Source organism: Elgaria multicarinata, chromosome 4 (genome assembly GCF_023053635.1).
Source record: "Elgaria multicarinata webbii isolate HBS135686 ecotype San Diego chromosome 4, rElgMul1.1.pri, whole genome shotgun sequence".
NCBI classification, from domain to species: Eukaryota; Metazoa; Chordata; class Lepidosauria; order Squamata; family Anguidae; genus Elgaria; species Elgaria multicarinata.
Window position 1 is genome coordinate 41,282,813 of NC_086174.1, and position 26,064 is coordinate 41,308,876.

At 42.4% G+C, this 26,064-nt stretch overlaps 1 protein-coding gene across 2 annotated transcripts in view; it reads right to left on the bottom strand.

Moving 5' to 3' along the window:
• LOC134397467 (lysocardiolipin acyltransferase 1) overlaps positions 1-26,064 on the bottom strand; it is a 125,756-nt gene that overhangs the window by 34,637 nt on the left and 65,055 nt on the right. For both annotated transcript variants that reach the window (XM_063124150.1, XM_063124151.1), the window contains one exon: positions 25,920-26,036. In XM_063124150.1, coding sequence (XP_062980220.1) covers positions 25,920-26,036 — 117 coding nt within the window. The remainder of the gene's footprint in view (positions 1-25,919; positions 26,037-26,064) is intronic.

Genomic DNA, 26,064 nt, shown 5'->3' on the forward strand with positions numbered 1-26,064 from the left:
AAGAACGGTGAACTGGTACTGGGATGCACCGATCGAAAACCGCAGGTAAGCTTGATGCGACTTCCTGATGGAGATATGGAAGTACGCATCCTTCAGATCCACCACTGCGAACCAAACTCCTTTTTGTAGAAGCTGCAAAATTGAAGTAACCGTTGTCATACGGAACTTCTTCGGGGTGATGAACTTGTTCAATTGTCTTAAGTCCATGATCGGTCGAAGACCTCCATTTTTCTTCGGGACCGTGAAGTATCGGGAGAAAAACCCCTGGTTGAGTTCCTCTGCGGGTACGGGAGAGATAGCTCCCTTCGACAGCAAGGTCTGTACCTCGAGCAGCAGAGGAGGGGATGGCGCCGTTACTTTCACGCCCGAAAAAGGAGGAAGGACATCGAGCTCGATGGCATACCCCGAGTTGATGATAGTGAGCACCCAGGAGTCTGTTGTTATTAACTCCCATTGATGGTAACGGGGTGCTAGGCGGTTCGCAAAGGGAGGTGGATCTGGATCCGAAAAGTCAAACCCGCTGCTTCTTGCTGAAGTCGGGCTGCCTTTTTTCTTGTTGGTACCTGCCTTGGTAAGGCCTCTTCCTCTGAAGCTGATGTTGTTGCTGTCGAGGTTGGAGCTGGTATTGGGGTCGATGCTGTTGTTGCATCGGAGGCCTTGTCCATCTTTTTGATCGGTACTGAGTCTGAGGAGGAGCAGTAAACCCCATCTTTTTGGCTGTTGTTCTTGCCTTATAGATAGAGTCTAGTGTTTCATCGGTTTTTGAATGAAATAGACCTTCGCCATCGAATGGCATGTTTTCAATCCTAGCTTTGGTTTCGTGCGTAAGATTGGCTGATCTGAGCCAAGCATGCCTCCTTAAAGAAATGGCCCCCATCATCGATTTTGAATGGCAGTCCACCTGGTGTTGAGCGGTGGACAATTGTTGCCTTGCTATGGCCGATGCTTCGTTTTGAAAAACCCTTGCGAGCTCTTTTTTGTCCTCTGGGAGGTGTTCACACAAAGATCCCATCTTCTCCCAGAGAAAAAGCTGGTACCTCGCCATCGTTGCCTCGTATGCAGACGCCTTGATTCCTAGGGCGGAGGATGAGTAAACCCATCTCCCAGTTTGGTCTAACTTTCTCCCCTCTCTATCTACGGGCGCAGAATGGGTTTTCTGTGACTGGCCCTGTGCAGACTCCACCACTATTGAATTTGGTTTAGGGTGTTGAGCCAAAAATTGTGTATCATCCTCTTTTACACGGTATAGTGATTCTAATCTTTTTGAAGTTGTTTGAGCCACTGCTGGAGTTTTCCAAGACAACTGAGCTGCTTGTTTTAGGGCGTGAGGTATTGGGATGGCTAGACGTTGATTTGTTGTTGTTTGAAACACGTCATAAATTGGGTCGATGACCGATTCATCTGCCTGCTGAATGTCGAGGCCTAATGCATTGGCCATTCTGAGCATATGGTCTGAGAAACGGACCATATCATCCGACGGCGAAGAAGGGTCAGCATCATCGACTGCATCGTCCGGAGAAGGTGCGGTTGGAACCAAAGAGTGTGCCGACTCGGAGTCGGATGGATAGTTCTCTTCTGGCGAAGACAGTGTCACCACCTGCAAATCCAGCCGTTCTTCCTGCGTAGATAATGCAGCCGGCGCAGCGACCGGTATCGCATGTTGTTCACGATGTCGAGGGGTCGATACCGTCGAAACTAGATGCATGGAAGGAGGAGGCAAAGGTAACTGGCATACCCTCGATGTTGGTGGAGGATGTGCATAATAGCCCTCAGGCTGGTAATGCTGCTGGTCACCTTGAAAAAATTGTTGCGGTCGGTAACGATCCCACTCGTAATAGCCGTATCTGGATTGGGGATCAGAGTACTGCGATACTCTATCCCAATCGCGTCTTGGAGTCTGCCTTGGCGAGGGCTGCACAGGGATTAAACCCTGGAGCTCCTGGGGTCTTACAGGTTGTCGAGCGGAAGCTATCGACACCGAATCTCGGATCTCGCCTTCTGATAAACTTGGAGGGCGTGTCGGTACCGTGGCCATCGGCACCGACAGAGGCCTCGACACCGAAGGAGATCTCGGTATCGAAGTGATAGGCGCGGTAGGAGGAGTGGAATGGCTCCTGGCAGATTCCCGCGGTCGAGGTGACGCTAAAGCGGCCCTCTCCGCATCCCTCTTTCTCTTTTTCTTCTTCTTCTTCTCCAGTTCGGGAGAAGGCATCGGCGTTCTGGCTTTAGAAACCTTCTTAGCCATTGAACTTGATAAAGACCGACCAGGCGTGAGGGGTATCTCAGCCCTATTTGCTCTGGCCTGCACTTCAGTGCTATGGTCTGACGGTTTGTCTGGAACAGTCTTGGTAACTGCCGTTTTGTGGGCAACGGACTTATGAACCGCCTTTTTCTCCATTGTAGGGGCCTCCGTGGCCTTGAGAGCCTTTTCCCACAGTATCGAACGGAGTCGGTCCGCTCGATTTTTTCTTGTTTGTTTGGTAAATGACATACAGTGGTGGCAGGCCTCAACAACGTGTCCTTCGCCCAAACACAAAACACAAAGGGAGTGTCCGTCAGTCGGCGGAAGTTTGGCCCCACACTTAACGCACTTTCTAAACGGGGCTTTAAGTGCCATAAAGGCCTCACGCGACCGAAGTCGCTGAGGAGAACTATCTACAATAACTTTTTTTTTTTTTTTTTAGATACAAGAAAATTTGTAAGAAAAAAGAGTTTAGAAAGAGATTAGAAAAGATTGAAGAACGAAGAAGATAGTAACAAGAAGAAGCTATACGAAAACGCTAGAGGTTCGGTAAACAGGTCTGTGCACAATGGCGGACGACGAAGAACTGAGGTAAGGGCGGGAACCCCATGGACATGCGCGGTAGCGTGGGGGGAGGGGTTCCCGCCAAAAACGTTCCACTCAGCTATAGTAGGTTCCGGTCTGGTCTCTGCGCAGGCGCAAAGCCCATATGTGTGATGCATAGAGACCACGAAGAAGAACCATAACATTGCTCTATCTTACCTTACAGCTCTACTGACAACTCGTTCAGCTGGATCATTCTGTCAGCTTCCCCAAAGGCAGTACATGTTATCCTGTTGCCCTTCATTTCCAGTAATCACAGTTCCCCAGGCATTACTGCTAGCTAGTATTTACCCACCCACTACAACATAAGTCTTAATGTATGCTTAACATTAAGCATACATATATAAGCATACATATATTAAGCATAGCATACTTATACAATATAAACACTATGAATGAAAAAAAACAACCAAAAACAAATGACCTAAAGGGCATATTATTTAATAAAATCAAAGCAGAAAAAAACAACTCTCACTAACTCGGACACCCTCAAGCAGGGATTAAATAAATAAATAAAACAGTTTAACCTAAAAATTTCCAGAAATTATAACATAACATATTTACTTCACAGTATATTCCAAAACTAAGGTCAGCACTATGTTTTCCGTTAAACAGAGAAACTGATTTGATAATGTGGAGGATTGAAAGCTATATTCAACAGCCTCATATTGTATATTTATAATAAATTATACTGACATGGTACCAGCAATTTAGAAATAGCCAAGTTTGAAGCCTATTATTGAATTCCAGTGTAAAAAAATATTATTTTCCCTTACCACACTATAAACGTTTGGATTCTTGGCAAGCTCTTGCTGCATACCAAAACCACTGGTGAATGCCAACAATGTGGGTCACTGCAGTTAAAACCAGTTAAAACCAGATAAAGAAGCTTCACATAGAGTTTCAATGCCTTTGGTTTTACTATGCAATCATTCTGGGAAAACGTATCCATTGATAATGCTATTTCCCAAATTAGGGAGCTTCTAAGACCTATGCAGCCATTTCTGGAACCTATAAAGTCAATACTCACACCCAGAACCTTTCTGTATAGTGAGATAGACGACTGGTCTTGGGCTCATGTACTTCTTCACACCCATCTACCATTGCATGCAGAAGACAGAGCCTGAAGCAGAGATGCTGCATTTGAATGCACCATCACCTTCACCCAGTAGCCACGATGACCAAGATAGAAGGCAGAAAAGGTGATAGAACACACACTATCAAGTGATTAAAATGTCTGGGTGTCAACACAAAGGTTTTTAGTTTGCACTGAAACAACTCCAATGTTGGCATTAGTCTCACCATCATGGGGAGGGTATTTCATAGTCAGGGTGCCACAATCAAGAACATTCTCTCTCTCTCTCTCTCTCTTTTGCTAATACATATGTACCAGAGGTACTTGGAGAAGCACTTTCCCCTCTCAGTCTTAAGTCACCAGTCATTGTTACTAGGGGTGTTAAACCCCTTTCAGCCTGAGAGCAGAATTCCATTTCGGAGAAGTTCTTGGGGGCCACATTTAAGTGATGGGTGGAACTGAAGGCAAAAGGGCAGGGGCCAAAATACCAGCATATTGTGTCTTAAAGCTCTTACTGCCAGTATCTAGTAAATGCCTTAGGAGAGGCAATTCAACCTTTTAGAATGGGGGGAAAATCTGTACAAAAGCCAGGAAACTACAAAAGGTTAATGATCAGAGGGAAAGGGAGTGGGATGCATGGGGCTGTCTTTGATGTGTGTTTAGAATGTACAATGGGTCCAGAATGCAGCAACGCAGGTATAAAAAGGGACTTGCTTTAAGAAGCATTATGTTCAAACAACTTTACTGGCTACCATTTGATTTCCTGGCCAAATTCAAAAGTATTGACCTATAAAGCTTGAATTGGCCTTGGACCAGGGAATCTGAAGGACTGCTTCTCTTATCTCCATATAAATCTGCCTGGATGCTGAGGGGCTTTGCTCTAGAGTTTCTTGTCTTCTGAAGTGAGACAGTTGGTTAGGAGAGAAAGGACCTCCATCTGTCTAATTTGTTTCCCTCCTTCCAAATACAAATCCTGATTTTTTTAGGAAAGTCTTTGGCAGAGATTAGTTTATTTGTGATGTACTGCTGGCTGGGTATCATTGGTTATATGCTCTTGTTACCTTCATACTCTGTGAGGAAAATCCAACTAAAGTCCTACTTTGAGTAGTCCCATTGAAATGAATGGGATTTAAGTTAGTCATTCATTTCAATGTCTCTAGTCTATATAGGATTTACAATGGATTTTACCCTCTGTGTGATGGATTCAAATCGATAGCAGCTGATTTTGTTTTGGAGTAATTACCCATTTTCTTTTACTGCAGAGGAACCGAGCAGAACATTGCATTTCGCTTGGAGCTTGTAGTCCTGAGTGAGGTACAAATAGGACAACTAAAATTGGCAACCAAATGTATTCCCACCACGGTGTCTCTCATTTTACAATAATGTCTTGTATGCATATTTGCCAAAGCTATAATAATCAAGGGGTATGGAATTCTGCACACATCCAACTAAAGGGAAATCATCATTCTGTATTCAGTACAATAATGGTCATCCAGATTTTTAAAAACCCCTAAAATGGAGTATCTCAGCCTTCACCAACCTAGTGTCCTCCAGATATGTTGGCTGGAGAAGACTGGAGTTCTAGTCCTACACATCTTGAGGGCACCAGTTCAGGGAAGGCTGAATTATTAACACCTTTGATTATTAACTGCAAACACCAAAAGGAAGACGAGAAAATAAGGGCACAACTCATCTTTCCACAAACCCAGTAAACACCTGGAACAGTGATAGGCACATTTCAAATGGGGGAGATCTACAATTTCTAGATGCACATCTAGATGTACATGTCCCCTTGGGGAGAGACAAACATTAAAAAATAACTAAAAGGCCTTTCTTCAGAAGAGTGACTCACGTATGTGGAGCCCTTACCCATCGGGGGACGGGGAGTCTGTCTTAGACCCATGCACTTCTAGACCCTGCCCCTCTCAGTACAGAAAGTATATGGCTGAATCAGGCAATGCTGCATTTTTGGAGCACAGAATTCCTGTTACCCCTATGTAGGGTGACCATATGAAAAGAAGGACTGGGCTCCTGTATCTTTAACACTTGTACAGAAAAAGGAATTTCAGCAGGTTTCATTTGTATGCGTGCAGCACCTGGTGAAATTCCCTTTTCATCACAACAGTTAAAGTTGCAGGATCCCTGCCCTCTTTTGTATCTGGACCCATGTAAAGCACATTGTAGTAGTTTAATCAGGAAATTACCAGGTTATGGGTTATAGTGGCTTGGTCCCTGGTTACAGTGAATCATAGCATGGGGATTCCTACAAGCAATTTGTTGATCCAACTAGTTTATCAGATTACTAGCATTTACACTGCTATTTGGAAGTGCTTTGTGGCAGCTTCTGTAATACTGCCCAGAGCCTTGTACGCAATCACCACAGAAAAAGGTTCGTGGCAAGAGAAGTAGATACATGGACAAAGTTGCAGCTGGATGAGATATGAGGGGAGCAGCACATGGGTGACAGCCCCCCTAAGTAACTTGTAGATTTGATAAATCAAATTACAAAGGGTTAATACTTAGCCATTTCAAGATGATAACATTTCACTTGCAACTTATCTTAATGCATATGTATAATATGGTGAAATCAAAGTTTGAAATAAACCTGTATGAAGTCAAACTAAAGAAGCAGAAGCCTCATCTTTGGACATATTGTTGCTTTGTTCTGTATCACATAAATATTGTGCTCTTTTGTAATTTGCTTATATGTATCACTTTGCCAGTACAAATCCTGTACAGTTCTCATAAAAATAAACTATGCTGTCCCTTTAGCACAAAGTAAGTATTAACGGGTAGGCATCTATGTATATTTAATATATTTCCATGTCACCAGGCATTGCTGAATAATTAGTTCCTGGAACTCTCACAGTGCTCAAGCAGTGAAATTGAAGATGATCGTATATAAGAGCAAGTTTCCATTCGATAGATGAAACACAGTTCTGTTCCTACCTTCCCTTGTTTTTATATACTTTCCTCTAAGCAACATGGTTAAAGGAGTGAAGTAAATAAAAAGTACATTTTATTGTTACAGAAACAGTTACAAAATGTCCTTGCTAATGAAGGCTGCAATGGACATCAATGCATAAACAATTAAGTCCTATGACTCTCATGTAATTCTTTTTCCAGTGGATTGCATTACTAGCATCTCATGCTTTAGAACAAGGGTGGGGAACAACCAGCCTGGGGGCTAGATGTGACTAGTGGTGTCCTTGGATCTGGACTATGCCCCCCTTCAACTTCCCTTCCAGCAATCAGACTCACACAAAAAATCGCCTCCCATATCACATCAACTACATTCCTTTCCCTTTTCCCAGACTCGAAGGAATAGAGTGGCATTAGCGATAGCTTCGCCAGTAAGTTGTAGCCAGTCATACTGTGCAGTCCTCCTCCAGTTAAGACTGCTAGGAGGGAATACTATGGAATGCAGAGAAAAGAAAGCTGTGGTGGTACAGAGTACAAAGAGAATGTACTATGGGGTGCAAAGAGAACAAGAGGTTTAGAATAGATTAATGAGACATTGAGTTAAAGCTGTCACAAAAATGCTTTTCTGCCACTAAAGCCCTCTTCAATAAGTAAAAATATCGAAGTGGCGCGCAGAGTGAATCAAGTTGTGCACCCCTGCTGTACAGAACACATTGCCAGGAGATTAATCTACTACTTGGGAAGTTAAATTCATTTGGAATTCAGCCTAGGGACTCTTTGTGACACCTGAGTTGTGTACCAATCATTTAGCTAACAGCACCCTTCAGATCACGACAAGAAAAAAAAAGTTTATTAAAATTCAGTATTTAAATATAGAACAAATATAATGCAAGTTCATGGATGATTTATAGACTTTTCATTTTTAAACACTATTTCCCAAAGCATGGGATTTGCTTCACTAGGATATGTGGGGCATTTGAAGGGGGACCCAAAGTTCTAGGATCCTGAAGCAGATGGGAGTCTTTCTTCCGCAACAGCCAGGACCGTGTGTGTGTGTGTGTGTGTGTGTGTGTGTATAAACACTTGCAGGCAGAAAATCCTCACTGGTTTTGGAGGATCCTACTTTGTAGGACAACTTCATCCCCAGCCCTATCTGGGAAAAAGGGGGTCCAGAAAGAGATGATGCTTTGTTTTAAAGACAGCTCCTTTGTATAACGTTTTAGGGAGGAGTCAAAACATATCTTGTTCTATTCCTCTTCTAATTCCAGTAGGAGATGGTAAAATCTAGTTAGGACCAAGATCAGAATAAAGGTGGAAGACAGTATGTTTGAATGCTTCCCTATGTCAAAAACTCCTTGTTTAAAAAGGGTGCTACATTTAGACCCTCGCTGCTGGCTAGCTAGATAATTAATATTTTCAGTTTTGAAACACCAGTTCGTGAAAGCCATCCCAACAGGTAGGAGTTCTGCATTATTATTTTTAGTACGGAAATGGCTTCTGAAGCTTGCTCTTTAACACCTTGTAAGGAGAAAAGTAGAAATCAAAACCATGCACACCTGGACAATAGCCGACCTTCATTTCTGCTTAGTCAATGCTGAGAATAGGTCATACAACTCATGCCTCTCAAACCATCTGCAGGATTCCAACCATGTAATGTAGCTTCTTGGCTTCTTGGTGAATATCTTTTTGCATCATTTTTCCAAGATAGTGAAAAAAATCCTAAGTAGATTTCTGGAAGTCCCTTCCACCACCTGCGCTTAATAGAAATTTAAATGCTTCATTTTTGGACCACTCCAACGGTGGGTTTTCAACAGCTCTTTAAAACAATGAAAGCTGGGATACTTAGAATTCCAGAGCAGTTAGAAGGTCAGTGCCAGGATTTAATTGTGCCAGCGTTCTGCTCTGACATGTCTTTCCAGTGGCAGGACTTGAAAGATGAAAGATGAAAATAGCCTTGAACAGGTTCAGAGTGCATTTCCTTCATTCTACCAAGTAAGGAGAGAATCAGTCCCAATATGTCAGTGATTAGGGGAAGGGTTTCTACTTCAAAAGGTGATGCTACTAGATAGATCTGAGCTTCAGCGCCTCTTTTCCCAGAAATTAAATACTAGGCACTGCATATATTAGTATCTGCTAACCATATGCATGTTAACCTTTAACTTCTATGAAAGCATTAGGTCAACTTGACCTGCAGTGTTATTTGCTTTTGAAAAATCACCTGTCATTCTTTCCATTCTTACTTTCATAGAAACCTAATCACGACCCCTCCTGCAAAGATGTGTCTACGCACATACACATACGGAAAATGAGCATCATTACAACAGGACACAGCTTAAGGGCGCCTGGTGGGTGCAGTGTTTTCTACTGGGGCCTGTTTTCAGAAACAAGCTGAACCTTCTCCGATCTCTATGGAATCCCTGCCAGTGAGGGACTAGGCCATCCATTTGTCAGGAGCAGAAGGCAAGTTTTATAAGGCTGATGACTGGCAACCACTCATCCATGTGGGAGAAACAAAATGAGTGCTATTTAGAAGGGGGAGGGATCCACTACCTTATCCATGGTGATTCTGACTTAAAATAAGGTCTGCCCCTTCATGTGCAGAGGACCGTTCTGGGTCCTGTTTCTGGGTGAAATGACAGCAAGCTGACTTCATATACAACTGCAAGTGAGGACCTCCAACAAAAGGTTACGATGTATCCCCCACCCGCTAACAGGAGTGCTCTTGTTCAGGGCTTCCCTTGCCTACAAAAGAAACCTTGTAGAGCTGATTGGCAATCAGAGGGGTGAGTGGGGAGGAGGGGGGAAGACAGCTCCCAAAACCTTCCCCTGCAGTGTTATTAAAGGGATCGTGTTTGGGGCTGGATGCCAGGGTTCTGGAGAATAGGAAAGGAAAGAGATCATAGAATCATAGAATAGCAGAGTTGGAAGGGGCCTACAAGGCCATCAAGTCCAACCCCCTGCTCAATGCAGGAATCCACCCTAAAGCATCCCTGACAGATGGTTGTCCTGCTTCCTCTTGAATGCCTCTAGTGTGGGAGAGCCCACAACCTCCATAGGTAACTGGTTCCATTGTCGTACTGCTCTAAGAGTCAGGAAATTTTTCCTGATGTCCAGCCGGAATCTGGCTTCCTTTAACTTGAGCCCGTTATTCCGTGTCCTGCACTCTGGGAGGATCGAGAAGAGATCCTGGCCTTCCTCTGTGTGACAACCTTTTAAGTATTTGAAGAGTGCTATCATGTCTCCCCTCAATCTTCTCTTCTCCAGGCTAAACATGCCCAGTTCTTTCAGTCTCTCTTCATAGGGCTTTGCTTCCAGACCCCTGATCATCATATCTCCCCACCCTCTTTTTTCCCCTCCTGAAACATCATGGTATGATTCAGGGAGGAGCATGGAGTGCATCCCAACTCCTAATAAGAGAGCTTTGGCTATGGGGCAGTATAGAAATGTTAATAATAAACAAATACATAAATAAAAAGCTGTTAGCAGTTTAAACCCCTAATAATAAGCTGCTCAAACAGTCCAATTTCATCTACCTCTATTCTCCTCCCCACTAAAGGGACACCTTCCATTTTTCATAGTAGATTCCATGGGTCTTCGGATGTCACAAGCCCCTGTTCATTTATTTGAATATGATTTTTAATTTCTTTTTCTTTGAGTTTACAAACCATTACACTTCGCTGTACTTAGGGAATCCCCCAAGTATGCAGAAATCGCTACATCATCATCATTATTATTTTTTTGGGGGGGTCGTTTCACTTTCAAATTGATAGGTACCTGAACACTCATGTTCAGTGTTAGAGGAATGATGGTGGTGATGTCTTTGAGTCAACAACTGAAGGTAAAAATATAGACCATCCAACTGCTAACCTTGGGGAAAAGAAGGATGTTTTCATTAGTATTCTCCTATTTAAAAAACAACAACTAAACCCCCACCCCAAATACTAAGGTGAAACAATGTTAAATGTGAACAACACTTTGATCACACTCTTTCCCCCCAGAGACTGATACAACCTATTGCAAAGTACATGTATATTTCATTGCCATTCTACACATGCTATAGTCTAAAATGGAAAGTACTGTTGAGTCGAACGATAGCACTAAGTGGATTGGCATTTGCACTTAGTTTTCCAGTGGTTTGGCTGGATTAATAATGCAACAGAAGGCAGGATATCCTTCAAGTACATTAGTTAAAGAAAAAAGGGTTTTCATTAGCATTACAGTGAGTGTTGCTCACAACTAAGAATATACTTGGTGGTTACAAAAATAATTGGCTGCTTTTTAACATTTAATCATATTTAGAGGTTAGGGAGTCTATGGCTGTTAATGTCCTTCTCCCTGCTCCCTTTTTTGCCCTATGCTATATGGATAAACCAGCTTTCCCAAGCCATTGCAGTTCACAACAGGCTATTTTTAGCACTCTTATTCCAAAATATGCTCTGAATCAGAAAACTATACTTAACTGGCTGGTTTTAGCTAAATATAAGATGCTTCTTTTTTTGGTTTGGTTTTTTAAAGTGCTAGCTAGAAAGAATTTAAAATTACAAGAGATTTAAAATGCTGGCAAAGATATGAGATGATTTAGCACTCCCTGTTTTCCATAATGATCTGGGTTGTTTTTTGGGGGGAAAGTTTAAACAAAAAGAAAGGGGGGGAAAGAGCCTGTTAACACCAACTCAGCTTCTTATAATTATGTGGATACATTTGGTTGGTTCCAGCAAACACATTCTGTTTTGTCAGCTATGCTGAAAGCAGACCAAAGCAATGCGGTCTGCAGAAGCTGGTGGTTTTTGGCAGGGCTGGTGAATTACAGAACTTGAGATTCTCTGAATGCAGTATGACCATGATGATAATTAACAGACAGAATTAGGCATTAGATGGAGAGGATGGAATCACTGTCGCTGGCAGCCAAGCTCCACAGGGCACAGCCTTTTATTTCTTGATTACAAGGGAGCCAAGTCGCCCAACATCTTTTAATATGCTACATTCTGCAAGATGACATCTGCAGTAGGTCTATTTTCTGCCTCCCGGTCGTGACCGCTCCTCCGTTAAGACTTCATAAAGCTCAGTAGGAGAGCCATCTCTTTGTTCTATAGTCTTACAGAAGTCTTCTCCAAGCTGATGCTCTCCAGATGTTTTGGACTGCAACTTCCAGTACCCCTGACTATTGGCCAGGCTGGTTGGAGCTGATGGAAGTTGTCATCTAAAACATCAGGAGGGCACCAGTTTGGGGGAGGCTGACATACAGTGCCTATCGAGCACTACTATTCATAGCTCGTTGATCCCCCAAAAATAAATAAAATGATATGCCACTATTCTTATGCAATTTCACGGTGGTCCAGATTTTTGTTTATGGGAAGAAGAATGCACAGGCCAGGACAAAATTAAGAAAAAAATCATTAATGAGGTCGTTAAGGGGTTACCTTATTTAGCAACCCTTCCCAAAGCTCCTCTCTTAAAATGACAAGTGGGAATACCATCAAGCTGTGGTGGTTGTTTATATGGTTCTGCATATAAAAGTATGCCCATTTTTTAGCATTATGAATCTAACACAGAGGTGCACAACAGCAGTTACTCCAAGGACCACTTTTTATTTTAGTCATTCAAGCATAGGGATGTTGGAGGAATCCGTTTAGGGGCACGCAGCTTGATGAGCTTTCATTGGATCGTGTTCCCCCCACCCCACTTTGGTTCACCTTTCGCTAGTGGCCAGGCTTGATTTGCAGCATGTTAGGCCATTTAGCAGATTTTCAGAGTTTTTCAATTTGCACAAATTACAGCCACAATTAATGAAAATGTATGTGAATCTGTGCGATTTGCAGCTGTAATTTGCGTACCTTTCTACTCCCAATAGCCCTTAGCAAGTTTCCTCCTCTAAATGGGCCATTAGGAGACAAAGACATACATTTGCTTGTAATGTGTAGTTCAGGCCCTGTGTTCAGTAACAACAGCACGTAAGGCTTTCACTGTCCCAGCAATTTACACAGTGAAGGAATCTAAGGCCCTTTCTACACCTAAGGATTATCCCAGGAAAAAGGAGGGATCGTCCCTGCCTGCTCCTGGGATCTCCTGTGTGTCATTTGCATGCACAGGGATGATCCCAGGATGATCCCTGGAAAAAAGGTAGGTGTAGAAACGGCCTAAAACACAGATCATCCGTTCAGCTACATAGCAGATGAGCTGCAGCAGACTGGAAAAAGCTGTCGCTATCTCCATTACTCTCCTCTAAATCCAGGGAGAGGAACAGCAATGCAGATGTAGTGATGCAAACATTCTTCCATCATTACCCTAATTTGTTGATGGACGTAGGCAGTGCTTAGATATTCCATCAAGGACTTAAAAAAAAAGTATCTGAAAATTCACTAGGGGGCTGGAAACAGACTGGGTGGGGGGCAACAGTTGGCCTGAAGGCCCTGTATTATGAAGGCCTGACCTAAATATCACTAAATTATACATTGGAATTTGATACATGATAGAATGGAATATCTTCCACTCTTACATAGCCAGACTGAACACTGTGATCTAGCAGTACACATAGAATATGGTAACCTCATCTATAAGGCAACATCTAGGTGTTCTTACCTGGTCTTTGATATCTTTGTATGCTTTGCTGGTTCACCGACAACAGTTATGATCAAGATTGAATATGCAACCAAACCTGTTTAATTTCCATTATAATGAATTAGACTAACATTGGATATGCACTGTGGTGTTGGTGCTGAGTGTGCGATGCTATATGGTTTCCCTAAGAGGCCTGCTGAGCATCTGAAGCTGCCATATATGAAGTTAGACCTTTGGTGCATCTAGAACAGTGGTTCCCAAACTTTTTCAGGTCACTGCCCCCTTGGTTCCACAAACTCATGACCAGCGCCCCCCTACCCTACACTATAAAAATCATTATTCAGAATAGCAGTTTTCAACGACCTACTAAGGAAGATAACAACAATAAAATTCAAAACAGTAACAATTAATTGAATACTTTATTCAAAATCCAGTTGGTGTGCCCTGCCATGCTGGCTGCAAACAGAGGTGTTTGCTCTCTTTTCCCTCCCTCCCTCGGCAAGCCTGGGGCAGGTGCTTCCCATTTAGAGGGGATTCTAGGAGTTGAAGGACTATTTTCTGTCTAAACATGCATAAAATTGTGCCTTTAACTTAATATGTCACACTAGAATGAATACAGGAATCAAATAGGATTTCCTTCTTCAGTGGAACACACTTACTTAGGAGTAAGCACCATTTTGTTATAGGAAAGGATAATGTATTTTAATTAAAATTTTAAAATAATTATCTGCCACCTGGTACAGAGTTTTCCTATGGAAAACCTGGCTGGGACTGAAGTAGAGGGGCACTAATTTTACTGTACTTATTGTCTTTAAATATGGTTAAATATCCCACAGTTACCTTGCTATTCTATTTCTACAATTCATTTTCTCCTGTCTTTTCTTCACCCTCTCTTCGTTTTCAGGCTGAATCCTATGCACATTTACCTCAGAGTATGGTGACACAAGATACACACATACCATGTTTACCAAAAGAACGCTTGAAAAAAGGGGGTTGGACACCCTGAAATTAGCAAGGGCAGGTAGGAATTGTTTCAGCAAGCATTCTGGAAAAAGGTGCTGCTGAATCTTCTTTAGCCAGGAAGGACCTGGGGAATTGCAATTCTCTCTCCCTCCCCTTTTCTTTTCTCTCCCAATCCTGTTGTAGTCCAGATTTTGGGGTGGGTGGGAGCACAGACACAGACACACAGCATCTCTCTCTCTCTCTCTCTCTCTCTCTTCAACCTCCCCTCCCCCCAAGCCTCACAATAGCTACCAGGCTGATTAGGACAGGAGGGCAGCAGCTCAGAGGGGAGATGGCCCCAATCTGCAACTCCTGACAGGGGAAGGGAGCCTGGTGATACCTTGCAGCAGCACAAGCAGTCCTGCTCCCCACCCAGACTGCCGGCTGACTGCTGTTCTTGGCAGCTGCTCTGCCGCCCGCCGTCCGCCACATGGCTGCTGCTCCCGCCTTGTGCAGCAACTATCACGAGACGTCTGCCGGGGCAGCTTGTAAGAGGGAGCAGCTCTGGCCGAGGGAAGGAGGGAGCGAGCGGCAGTGGCTCCAGCAGGAAAGAAGCCCTGGGCCCTCCTAGGCAGGAGAAGAGTGCGCAGAGCAGCTGAATTCGCCACTCTTTCCTGCTCTGCTGCCTCCTGTGGGTGCTTCCCCCAACCCCTACTTCTGGTGGGGCCGCTGTGGGCTTGAGATAGGAGGAGAGAGCGGCTCCATGAGTGAGAAAGTCCTTCCTGAGCAGGAGCCGTGTGGGGAGAGCAGCTGAATTTGCTGCTCTTTCCTGCTCGGTCCCTGGGTTTTAGGACCTTCTGGAGAGACCACCTTGAGTGCCCCCCTGCTGCCTCTTTGCCTGTTAGCGCCCCCTGTTAGCGCCCCCCTGCTGTCCCTTTGCCTCTTAACGCCCCCCTATGCAGTCCCACCGCCCCCAAGGGGGCAGTACCGCCCACAAGGGGGCAGTACCGCCCACTTTGGGAACCACTGATCGAGAATATAAGTGGTTTGACAAACCAGCAATGGTTTTCCAAGGCCCCAGGTTGCAGTCTTTGCCAGACCTGTTACTTGAGACTATTTAACTGAAGGTGCACGTAACTGTGTCTGGGACTTTGTCCATGGAAAACAGATGCTCAGATATAGCCCTCCAATAATCTGTCATGGAATCATAATAATGCCAACCCAGAGAGAGATGTTAACCCTTAAGTAAACAAAGAGAAGATTGGGAGATTTGGAGAGGAGATAGATATAAGAATGGACACAGTCACTCCGTGAGTACATGTGTGCAATGGATGCCTATCTCCATATGTGTACCTGTTGGTAGGCACAATTAACGTGACCATTACTTTACCCTATTACACTGTCAAACTAAGCACTGCAGTTTTTCATTTAGCAATGCATACAACATGTGGAGGACCTCCCTGTGAGGTCAAGGAGCTCTAACCTGGTCCTTCCTTCCTTCTTTCTTTCTCTGATCTGCTAATTCATTAGCTCTTCAGGCCAGAAGTTTTTAAAAAGTATTTGTCAATGTCAGAATCAATAGCATTAACTGTATCTTAATAGACGTTCACAAAGCACCAATCCTGCAAGGATCACTGTGTGTAGAGCAACTAGTGCTACAAGGAGAATTTACTGCATTGCTCGGCACCCTTTTCCACATACTCTGCTCATTCAACAGGCATTTGGCTAGATTTAGGCCTCTGTGTCTTCCTGCATGTAACTTAGCATCACTATTCAGTCAGAACAAGATTGGTAAAAATACGTTTGAAAAAGAGAGCAATGCTAATAATACAGCAGTTTTGTAAGAGGTAAATAAATGAATTACTGCCTCATTTTTTAAAAAAGAGTTCTGACTCCAGTATAACATTTTCCCAAGCATCTCTGCCCTGTATGTTTTGACTTTTCAACTTCGGTACCCATGGCAACATCCAGCCAAAATAAATATGTCAATGCTCTCAAGAGCTGTTCAGTAAAATCCAGCAATTGACTTTTAAAACTAAAAAACCGTGAGTCACCTCAAAAACAGGCCAAACTTTGAGGGTAAAAGGGAGGGCAGAAGAAATGAGCCCCAATATGAGGACATACTGGCTTCTGAAGTCAATCGTTGAAAGCTGAGATAGTAAGTGAATTACAGGAAGCTTCAATATAGATAAACAAAAACTCATCTAGAGATTCAGGGTACATATGGAAAATGCAACAAATACTTGTGCAGGAAAGAAAAGATATAAATGTTACATTTCGGGATTAGGTTAATTAGCAACTGTGCTGCCACTGTGCACAGGGCCACACTTTGAGATCTATTATTAGCAAAAACAGGGAATTTGCATGGTTGTCCTCTAGGGGCCAGTGTTGTTGTATTCACAGAAAAGACAAACACTACTCTGAATGAAACCCCAATGAAGGTTCATTTGAAAAAGGTACAACATTTCTTCTAGCAGTTGTACACATCAGAAGAGACCATTCAAGTCCAACTAACTGTAGTACACACAGAGTTCAGAGTTTCTAATTCACAGCTTCAGGTTGCAGGCACAAGATATCTCCAATGATATGAGTAAACACTACCCTATCAACCCATGTACGGAACGCTTCTGAGTCAGACTACAGAGCTCACAGACAAGAAAGCAATTCAAACTTTCATACAAGTGCAAACCCATAATAATCCAGGCAAAGAACTTTCAACAGTCATAGCCACCTCCCTGGAAACCATCTTTTTCAGTATTCTACTTTCAGTCAAGACTGCAAAGCTTCCCTAAGAAATCCGTTACATCCAAAGATCACGAAATCTTACATAACCTAGCTATTTTGTTTTCACATTAACCCCTTTCTTGTCTTGTCACTAATAGCAAGTGAAACTGTCTCCCATTTCCTCATAATAACTTTAAAATATATGAAGGCCTGCAACAGCATTGCTTTTCAACCTGTTTTCTTCTAAATCAGACATGCAAATAACCACTTTCCTGGAGCAGGTAAGCCTCCATGTGACCAAGCCCTGTATACTGTCTCCTCTGGAAAGTTTCTCAGTTTCAGTCAGAGAAAACTAAACAGCCTGTAGGCAGCCTCCCTAGCAAAACCCTGTTTCAGGCTCCACTCCAGAGGTGGTAATCTCTTTATTCCTCCTTTCTCAGAACCAAGAGATATAAGCAAGGCACTTTCTATTCAGAACAGGCTCCCTCCAATTCTGGTGTGTGCGTGGGGAAGGGTTGCTGTCTCAGGAACTAGATGCTGTCTCAGGAACTGAGCTTCCTTTTAAACAGAATGTGCCAACTAAAAGGACCTTCCTTACCTCTCTCTCTCAATCTCAATCTCTCTCTCTCTCTCTCTCTCTCTCTCTCTCTGTGTGTGTGTGTGTGTGTGTGTGTGTGTGTGAGAGAGAGAGAGAGAGAGAGATGAGGGCATGGATCCCATTGCATTCACCCTGCCAGGCTAAAAAAAACATGGTGACCGCTACATTTCTGGGTTTTGTCTCTTTTCCTGTGTCCTAGAGCCAGAAGGGCACAAAGAGGATGCCAGCAGGGTGGTCTGTAACTTTTGCTTTCCCTCGACTCTTTCTAGTCTCCATTACGGCTATGGAAGTTGTCCATGGGCCCAGTTTAAATTATCCTTCCTCAGAAGTGAAGCTTTTAAGTTTAAATCTGCAAGGAAGAAAAGGGAGCAGCCCCCATCAATGCTGCACCAGAAAAACAGCTCAACATTAGTAACAGCCACCCATCACTCTTGCCCATCCTCTATGGTTTTTAATAGTTCAATATAAGGAAATGGGGTTGGGTTCTCACTCCTCCCCAATGCAATAGCTCCTTGCCTGGAGTGCCTTTCTATATTCTGCAAGTGGAGAGAAAAACTGATATGGTGATTGCAAGATCCTCCCCCCTGGGTTAACACGCAGCACGCGACATCCATTGAGGAAGCAGGACGTCGCACCCACCATTTTTTTTTTAAAAAAAAGACAGGAGCTGGAGCACACCTGCACTCCAGTAAAAAAGCAACCCCCCTCCCCCCCAACGGCCCTCTGCTCCTTCCCTATGATGACCCCTGCTACTCACAGAGAAGAAGGAAGAAGCCGGGATGTGCAGCCACACCACCCATGGTCCTTGAGATCATCCCGGGACCGCGGGGAAAAATGTGAAAAAAGTGTATGCCAATATCCCAGAGAACTGGAGGGATCATCCCTCCCTACTCCGAGGATCCCCTGTGTGTCATCTGTACGCACAGGGACATTCCCAGGATGATCCACAGAATAATGACTGGTCTAGACATGCCCTGATTCTCCCTTGATTATTTGCAGGGCAATACACTAAGCTCAAGTTTAGCTTCATACAGGATACATACAGGAAAAAAAATTGAATTCTCGTTAAACTTCCCTGAAGGTTCTCTAGCTCATCTCCTTCCAATGGCCTTCCCTGATGATGCCTTCCTCCCACCAACATAATTATGCAATGGCTAGTTCAGCTCGCCAAGCCCAAATTATTCTCTTGAATGAACTGCTACTGGCTCTATACCTCCCTCGTATATAAATACACAGGTTATTACATTGGTATTTGAAAGTGATACGGGTGTTAAAAGGTGCAATAAAACGTTGCTGAATGCGAACACATTGATCCTAAGACCTGCTGGGGCAGAAAACAAACGCTTGAGATTCACTAGTGTAAAACATAAATCAGGGTATGAAAGTGACAGTGCAAAGCTATTACTGCAGGCAGTTATGCTGAACAGCTTGTAAGTGCATCTAGCTGAGCCTCTGCCAATGCAATAATGCCAATGCAACCTGTATAGCATTGAGTTTTCTAGAACCACTTCTTTTTTTAAAACAAAACAAAACACCGGGTGCGGGGATCCAATGGAACCTCAGATGACTGGCATTCTATACAGAATGCTTCAATGTGAGCTGGTTCACTAAGCAACTGCTCTCTCCTCATTTGAATGCTTTCTTTAGACTCACTTCTTTATGAATAATCAAGGAGGCAAATACCAAGCTCTTAATTTCCTTTAAATAACACAGCAGAACATAAGGCATTACTTCACTGCACTTGTGTGCCAAACCACCAATTCCAGGACATTGGCAATAGAAGAGTCTATATATACACACCATGGTTATATGAAAAGCAGAACACTGGTTCAACAGACATGGGCCTATTTGAATTAGCAGCAAAAGCAACAGAATTTCATCAACACACTCCTAAAATGAATTAAGATCTAGGACTACCACCACCAGCATTGCCTTTAAGTATTTAATTAGGTAGTTAAAACATGTGATTCAAGAATAGATACAGCGATATGTTGAGGGTATTTTAAGTTATTGCTCCTCCATACTTAAAATCTGTTCCTTACACTACGCTATGCAACACAGCATAAGGGAGGATCGGATGCAGGGCTACTAACAACGGTACAACGTATACTTCATGCCTTTCTGTTCCTGCAATGAGGGGCTTGAGGAAAGCAGCACCACATGGTGCCCGGGTGGGGGTGGGGGTGGGGGCAGGGAGACCCATGAATGCCAACTGCACCTTTTCCTGGGAAACAAAGGCTTAGCCATATAATTCATACTGTGGCAACTCTTCTAGGTTGGATTACTCAAATATGCTCAGAGGCTGCTTTTGAAGAGCATCCAGAAACTTCCATTGTTCATCAGCAATATAATGCCTTGATTTCTGAAATAGGGCTCGCATAGCACATATTCTTAAGGAGCTGTGTTAATGACCAAATTGTTTCTGGGCTCTATTCAAACTGATGCTGTTACCTTTTACAGTTCTAAGGCTCAGGTCCAGAGCAGTACCTCTTCGTATATATTCCCCTCAATTCTTTGAGATAGTTAGAGGACAGCCTGTTTATCATCCCTACCACTGCAGATAAGGATGTCTTCTGTACAGAAACAATCTGCTTCTAGAACTCCCCACCCAAGAAGAACATAAGAAGAGCCATGTTGGATCAGACCAAGGGTCTATCTAGTCTGTTCACAAAGTGGCCAACCAGCTGTCCCCAGGAAAACCACAAGCAGGACATGAGTGCAAGAGCACCTTCCCACCCAAGTTCCCCAGAAACTGGTGCACACAGGCACACTGCCTCCATTACTGGAGGCAGCCCATAGCCATCTGGACTAGTAGCCATTGATAGCCTTCTCCTCCAGGAAGTTATCCAACCCTCTTTTAAAGCCATCCAAATTGGTGGCTACCACCACATCTTCTGGTAGTGAATTCCAGAGTTTAACTATGCACAGTGTGAAGAAGTACTTCCTTTTATTTGTCCTGAATCTCCCATCAATCAGCTTCATGGGATGAGCCCATTGGGTTCTAGTATTATGGGAGAGGGAGAAAAATATCTTCCTATCCACATTCTCCACACCTGCATAATTTTGTACACCTCCCCATATTTGTCTTTTTTTCTTAAGCTAAACAATCCTAGTTGATTTTACCTTTCCTCATAGGGGTGATGCTCCAGCCCTTGATAATTTTAGTTGCCCTTTTCTGCACTTCTTCCAGCTCCACAAATATCATTTTTTAGACAGGGTGACCAGGACTGTACACAGAGGCCTAATCTACACCAAGCAGGATATAGCACTATGAAAGCGGTATATGGTATGTGTCAATGGGCCTCAACAGTTTTCAGTGCGCTTCAATACTACTATAGAGCAGTAGTGTGGCTCCTGCCTTTTATATACTGCTTTCATTGTGCAATGTCCTGCTTGGTGTAGATTAGGCCAGTATTCCAAGTATGGTCGCACCATAAAGGCAGTATGATACTGGCAGTTTTATTCTCAATTCCTTTCCTAATTATGCCTAACATGGAGTTTGCCTTTTTTACAGCAGCTGCACACTGGGATGACTAGCTAGTCCTTTCTTGACATTCACAAAGACGCTCAAGCCAGTTCAATTTACAAGAGCATCTGGAAAGAATTGGCAATTATAGCTGCAGCTCAGTTTGCTATCTCTAATGCTGTATTTAATGTTTTCTATTTCAATGTTTATTGTATTTGTATTTTTGTTAACTGTTTTGATAATACACATTATTATTATTATTATTACTATTATTACTTTTATTATATTTAAGTTTATCATATGAAACAGGAAGCTGGACATGCTTTACATACATATTAAAATTTATTATATATCATGTTATATTGTTGTTTGCTGGTTTACACAGAAATCTAAGGTTGTCTTTAAGCTTCGACTATTGGGCGGTATAGAAATGCAATAAATAAATAAATTCTAACTAAGATACACAAATAAAGGCAAATATTCAAAAGAAAATTACTTAGGTACTAGATCCAGTTGCTATTACTATAATATAAAATGCATCTGAGTTCACATTTTTCTGGATTTCTTTCATATATTGCACTTCACCAGGTGTTTTAGATTAAACCTCCCACAATTTCTGACCACTAACCATGTTGGCTGGAGCTGATGGGAATTGTAGTCCAAAACATCTGGACAGCACCAGGTTGCCCACCCCTGCACTACACCATTTTTGTAACATTTGTCTCAGAGGATCAACAGGTATCTCAGGTGAATCTCAGGAATCGTACATTAGTAAGACTCTAAAACCAACTATAATATTTCTCCTTTACATTCATAGGACTTGATGGAATGCCTCTCCTGATATGAACCTACTCGTACACTATGCTCAGCATCTAAGGTCCTCTTCCAGGTGCCCACTCCAAGAGAGGCTCGGAAGATGGCAACAAGGGAGAGGGCCTTTTCTGTGGTGGCCCCACAATTTTGGGATAATCTCCCTGATGAGGCCTGCCTAGGGCCAACGTTGCTATCTTTTTGGTGCCAGGTCAAGACTTTTCACTTTTCCCGGGCATTTAATAATATGTGATTAGCCTAACCAATTCCAGATCTGTTTTTAGGTTCAGCAGACAGTTTATAGTTCTTCTGGTGTATACTGCATGGTTTTATGGTTGTAAATTTTGCATATCGTTTTTAACTGTTTTAATCTTTTTGTAAACCACCCAGACAGCTTTGGCTATTGGGGTGGTACAGAAATGCAAATAAAATAAATAAAATAAAATTGTAATGCAAATGTGCAAATGCGCAATCCAGTCTTTCCAACAAAGGAGGCGGACAGGGTACAAGGCAGATACAGTCCTTACAGCGGGAAGAACAATCCCCTAGACTTGTGAATTCCACTAATACCTGCAAGAAATCAAAACTACAGCTGTGGAAATGGAACGTCAGTTGATTAGAGGTTAAGCATTCCTTTAAAAAAAGGCTGTTATGCAGCAGGGAAAAATCTATTAATGTAAGTGAGACTGAAGTAAACCCCAGCAAATAAAGCAATAGGAAGTAATGCTCAATATTTTACATCAGTGAACATTAGGCCCTTGCTAATGCTCAAAAGAAAAAGGTGAGTATAGCTCACTTCTGAAGGTTAATACTTCAGATTCTCCCTTAGTATTTTTACGGTTCATATAACAGTGGCATTTATATTATAACAGGTAATTCATTCATACGACAGCCTGCAATACAGATTAATCAGGGTTCTTGACAAATGAAATTAATTTTTGCAAAGTTAAAAAAGCAATTAAACTTCTCATGACATTTTCCCCCTTCACCACTGACCTATTTTTGGAGCTAAATAATGTACTTATGCCTGAAGGGAATGCATTTCAGCCTGAGGAATGGAAAACTGCCATGAGCCAAAATTTATTCACAGAAAAGCATGAGGCATTTAAGGTTGTCATCCATGCACAAGAAGGGGGAAAGTGTGCAAGATGTAGGTATGATATTGAAGGCTTCACCATAACAACCTGAAAATTAACTTTTCCCCTTGCTCTTAATCCTGTCATCTTTCAGACTAGCGTGAGCTACAGCCGATACTTACTGGGGCAGCAAATGAATTTCTTACATGATTTTAATGGAGGATGCTCAGGAATTAGTTACCTTGGCAATTATTTACACTTACACACACACACACAGATATGCTGCAAAAAAAGTTTAAATCGATTAACAGCCAATTCATATTACTACTTCTGTGGGGGTTTAACTTCAATTATATTATTATTATTATTATTATTATTATTATTATTATTATTTATTTATTTAGATAGCACCATCAATGTACATGGTGCTGTTCAAAATGCACTTTTACTGTTGTTGTTTGGCAGTATGTAATAAATAAATTGATGATAATGATGATGTATTGGCTGGTGCTTGTGGTGATGAGATCATTGAAGAAGTCCACCTTAAGTTGAGTTGTCTTCTGATGACAACGCTACAAATGATTATGATGTTTGCTATGATGCTGTGGAAAGGAACCTGGGATCATGGTGGAAAGTTCAGAAGACTCCTTTATTATACACACATTGAACCTCTCAAAAAAAAAATCATCGTCCTGGATTTAAAAACTGGCTGAACAAACTGACCTGAATACATGTGCTGCCAAGAAGTAGTCAGACTAGGCCACATTCTTAGCCCATGTCTGCATTTCAGATCAGCTCACTTCTATTTGATGCTCACTTGCTCCTTCCAATATTATAACAGCATCCTATTTATGGTCCCTGTTAGGTTCTGCTCACAGATTTATTGCCAGAAAAATTAACCTTTCAATGTGTTATGTAGTCTGGAACCACTTCAAAAAAATAATAATAACAGCATGAATGACCAATGAGTTATTTCATCATGGAGTTAACCATTGGTGGATTTTACACTAGGTGTAATGCAGTAAAAGAGGGAACACAATATCTATAAATCAGGGAATTTACAAAGATGCCATTTCAATGCCTGAGCGCTGGAATTTCCATCCATTTATGTTTTTGAAGCACAACAAACTGAAGTGAAATAAAAATTACCACTACTGAAACTCTTACAATTTTCAGTGACACAAAGCACTATGTCATGCTAAAGCTGTTTCCTGCATACCGGCTAGGTTCACACAACACACTGACCCACCATGGGTTATCGTGTTGTCTGAATGCAGCATGTTTTCCTTAGGGTGGTTTGTAAACCATGCAGTTGGTTTATTTTTCTCAATCAAGCCACCTTGAGAACTCATGGATTGTTGTTGGTTGTTCAGGGTGGTTAATAAGCAATCCTGCAGAAAACGTGCTGTGTTCAGACAGTAACCCACAGTTCAACAACAACCCACACTGGGTGGGTTAAGGAGTTGTGTGAGCCCAACCACTGTCATTGTAGGTAATATGTAAATCCACTAAATGTTAACAATGCATACAAAATAGGTTGGATGCACACAGGCATGTCCCTTAATGCACCTGCACTATTCCATTCAAACTAATGGAAATTTATGCCAATATTTAAGTGCCAACTTCAACTCTAATAACATCAATAAAATATATTTCAAGAAGGAAAGGATATTAGTACAGGCAGGACAAGCTTAGCCTAGGAACATGAGAGCCTGAGTTGGCTTGCAAGCAGCAGATCCTTCTACAAGCTGCCTTCATTATACCAAAAATACATATACTCAATTGGGAGAAGAGCTGGAGGAGTGAGAGGGCCAATTAGCCTCCCCAAGGACTGTTCTGTAAGCCGCCCTTGAAAATCTTTACTATCTATGGAGACCACAGGGTGGCCACGCTGTCCCTGTTGTCTGCACTGCCAACTGAGGCCACTAGAAATACTTTCCCATTTCATTCTGTGGATATCTGTGGGAGTATTGTTTTGACATCATGAACACTTTGTTGCTAAGTACAGCAAAAACCTACAACAAAACCTGATCTACCTGTGTGTGCAAGCATACATACATACATACATACATACATATATTTGAAGAATAGAAAGCAATTCCACCTTAATTAAATATGGAACAGGTAAAGGAAGAGAACAGTGAAAATGACTAATAAGTGGATTCCTGCGTAAGAGTGACCTATTTGTAAGTCTCTTTTGCAGGCCTTGAAATAAAAATAAAATGCTGACTGAATTAACATTATACACTTAAAGATACACATTTACTTTTGTTTTACAGGCTGTGATTTTGGGTGGAATAAGAGAGAGGGACCTTAAATCTTTCTCCAGCAGCCTTTTTTCCCCCCCCCGTTTGAAATCTCCCCTGGCTGTTTTTACCCTTGTGGGGATCTGCATTTGTAAATACACATCTGGAACTTTATGAGGAAACATCACTGGAGGGTGTTAGTTTCACCAGAAAAATGCCACCAGGGAAAGTGCTAAGCTCCTCCTTGCCCCCTAAACATCACAGTGTCCATCACTTTCCATCCATTTTTTTTAAAAAATTACATCTGCGCCTTGCTATTTGCATGTACTGTATAGTTCGCCCCAAGGCCAACCTTGATTGATGTTTCCCTACACCAGAACAGGCCCCTGCTCTAACAGGAAGGTCTCTCCCTTCCCCCACAAGGTTTTCTACCATCGACTGCCCTGTGGGATAGATCCTTATGAGTTATTTTAAATATTGCTTTATAGCGGTTTTTATTAGTGTATTGCTATCTGACCTGTAAGCTGTCTTAGTAGGATTTTATCCTGAAAGGTGTGATATAAAGAATTATAATAAAATAAATAAATAAAGTACATTCCTTTCTCTAAGTTATTTTGAGATGACAAGAAGAGGAAAACATATATAAAGTACCATTACCGTCTCTTAGACGTTCCACTATAAAAGTGAAGCCTGTAGTTCTTGGGTGCAAGACATATTCATATTTCTGAAGTCCATTCTTTTCAGCGTAATTATTACTGCGGGCTTTGGTGTTGTCTACAAAAAAATATAAAAGGCATGAAAA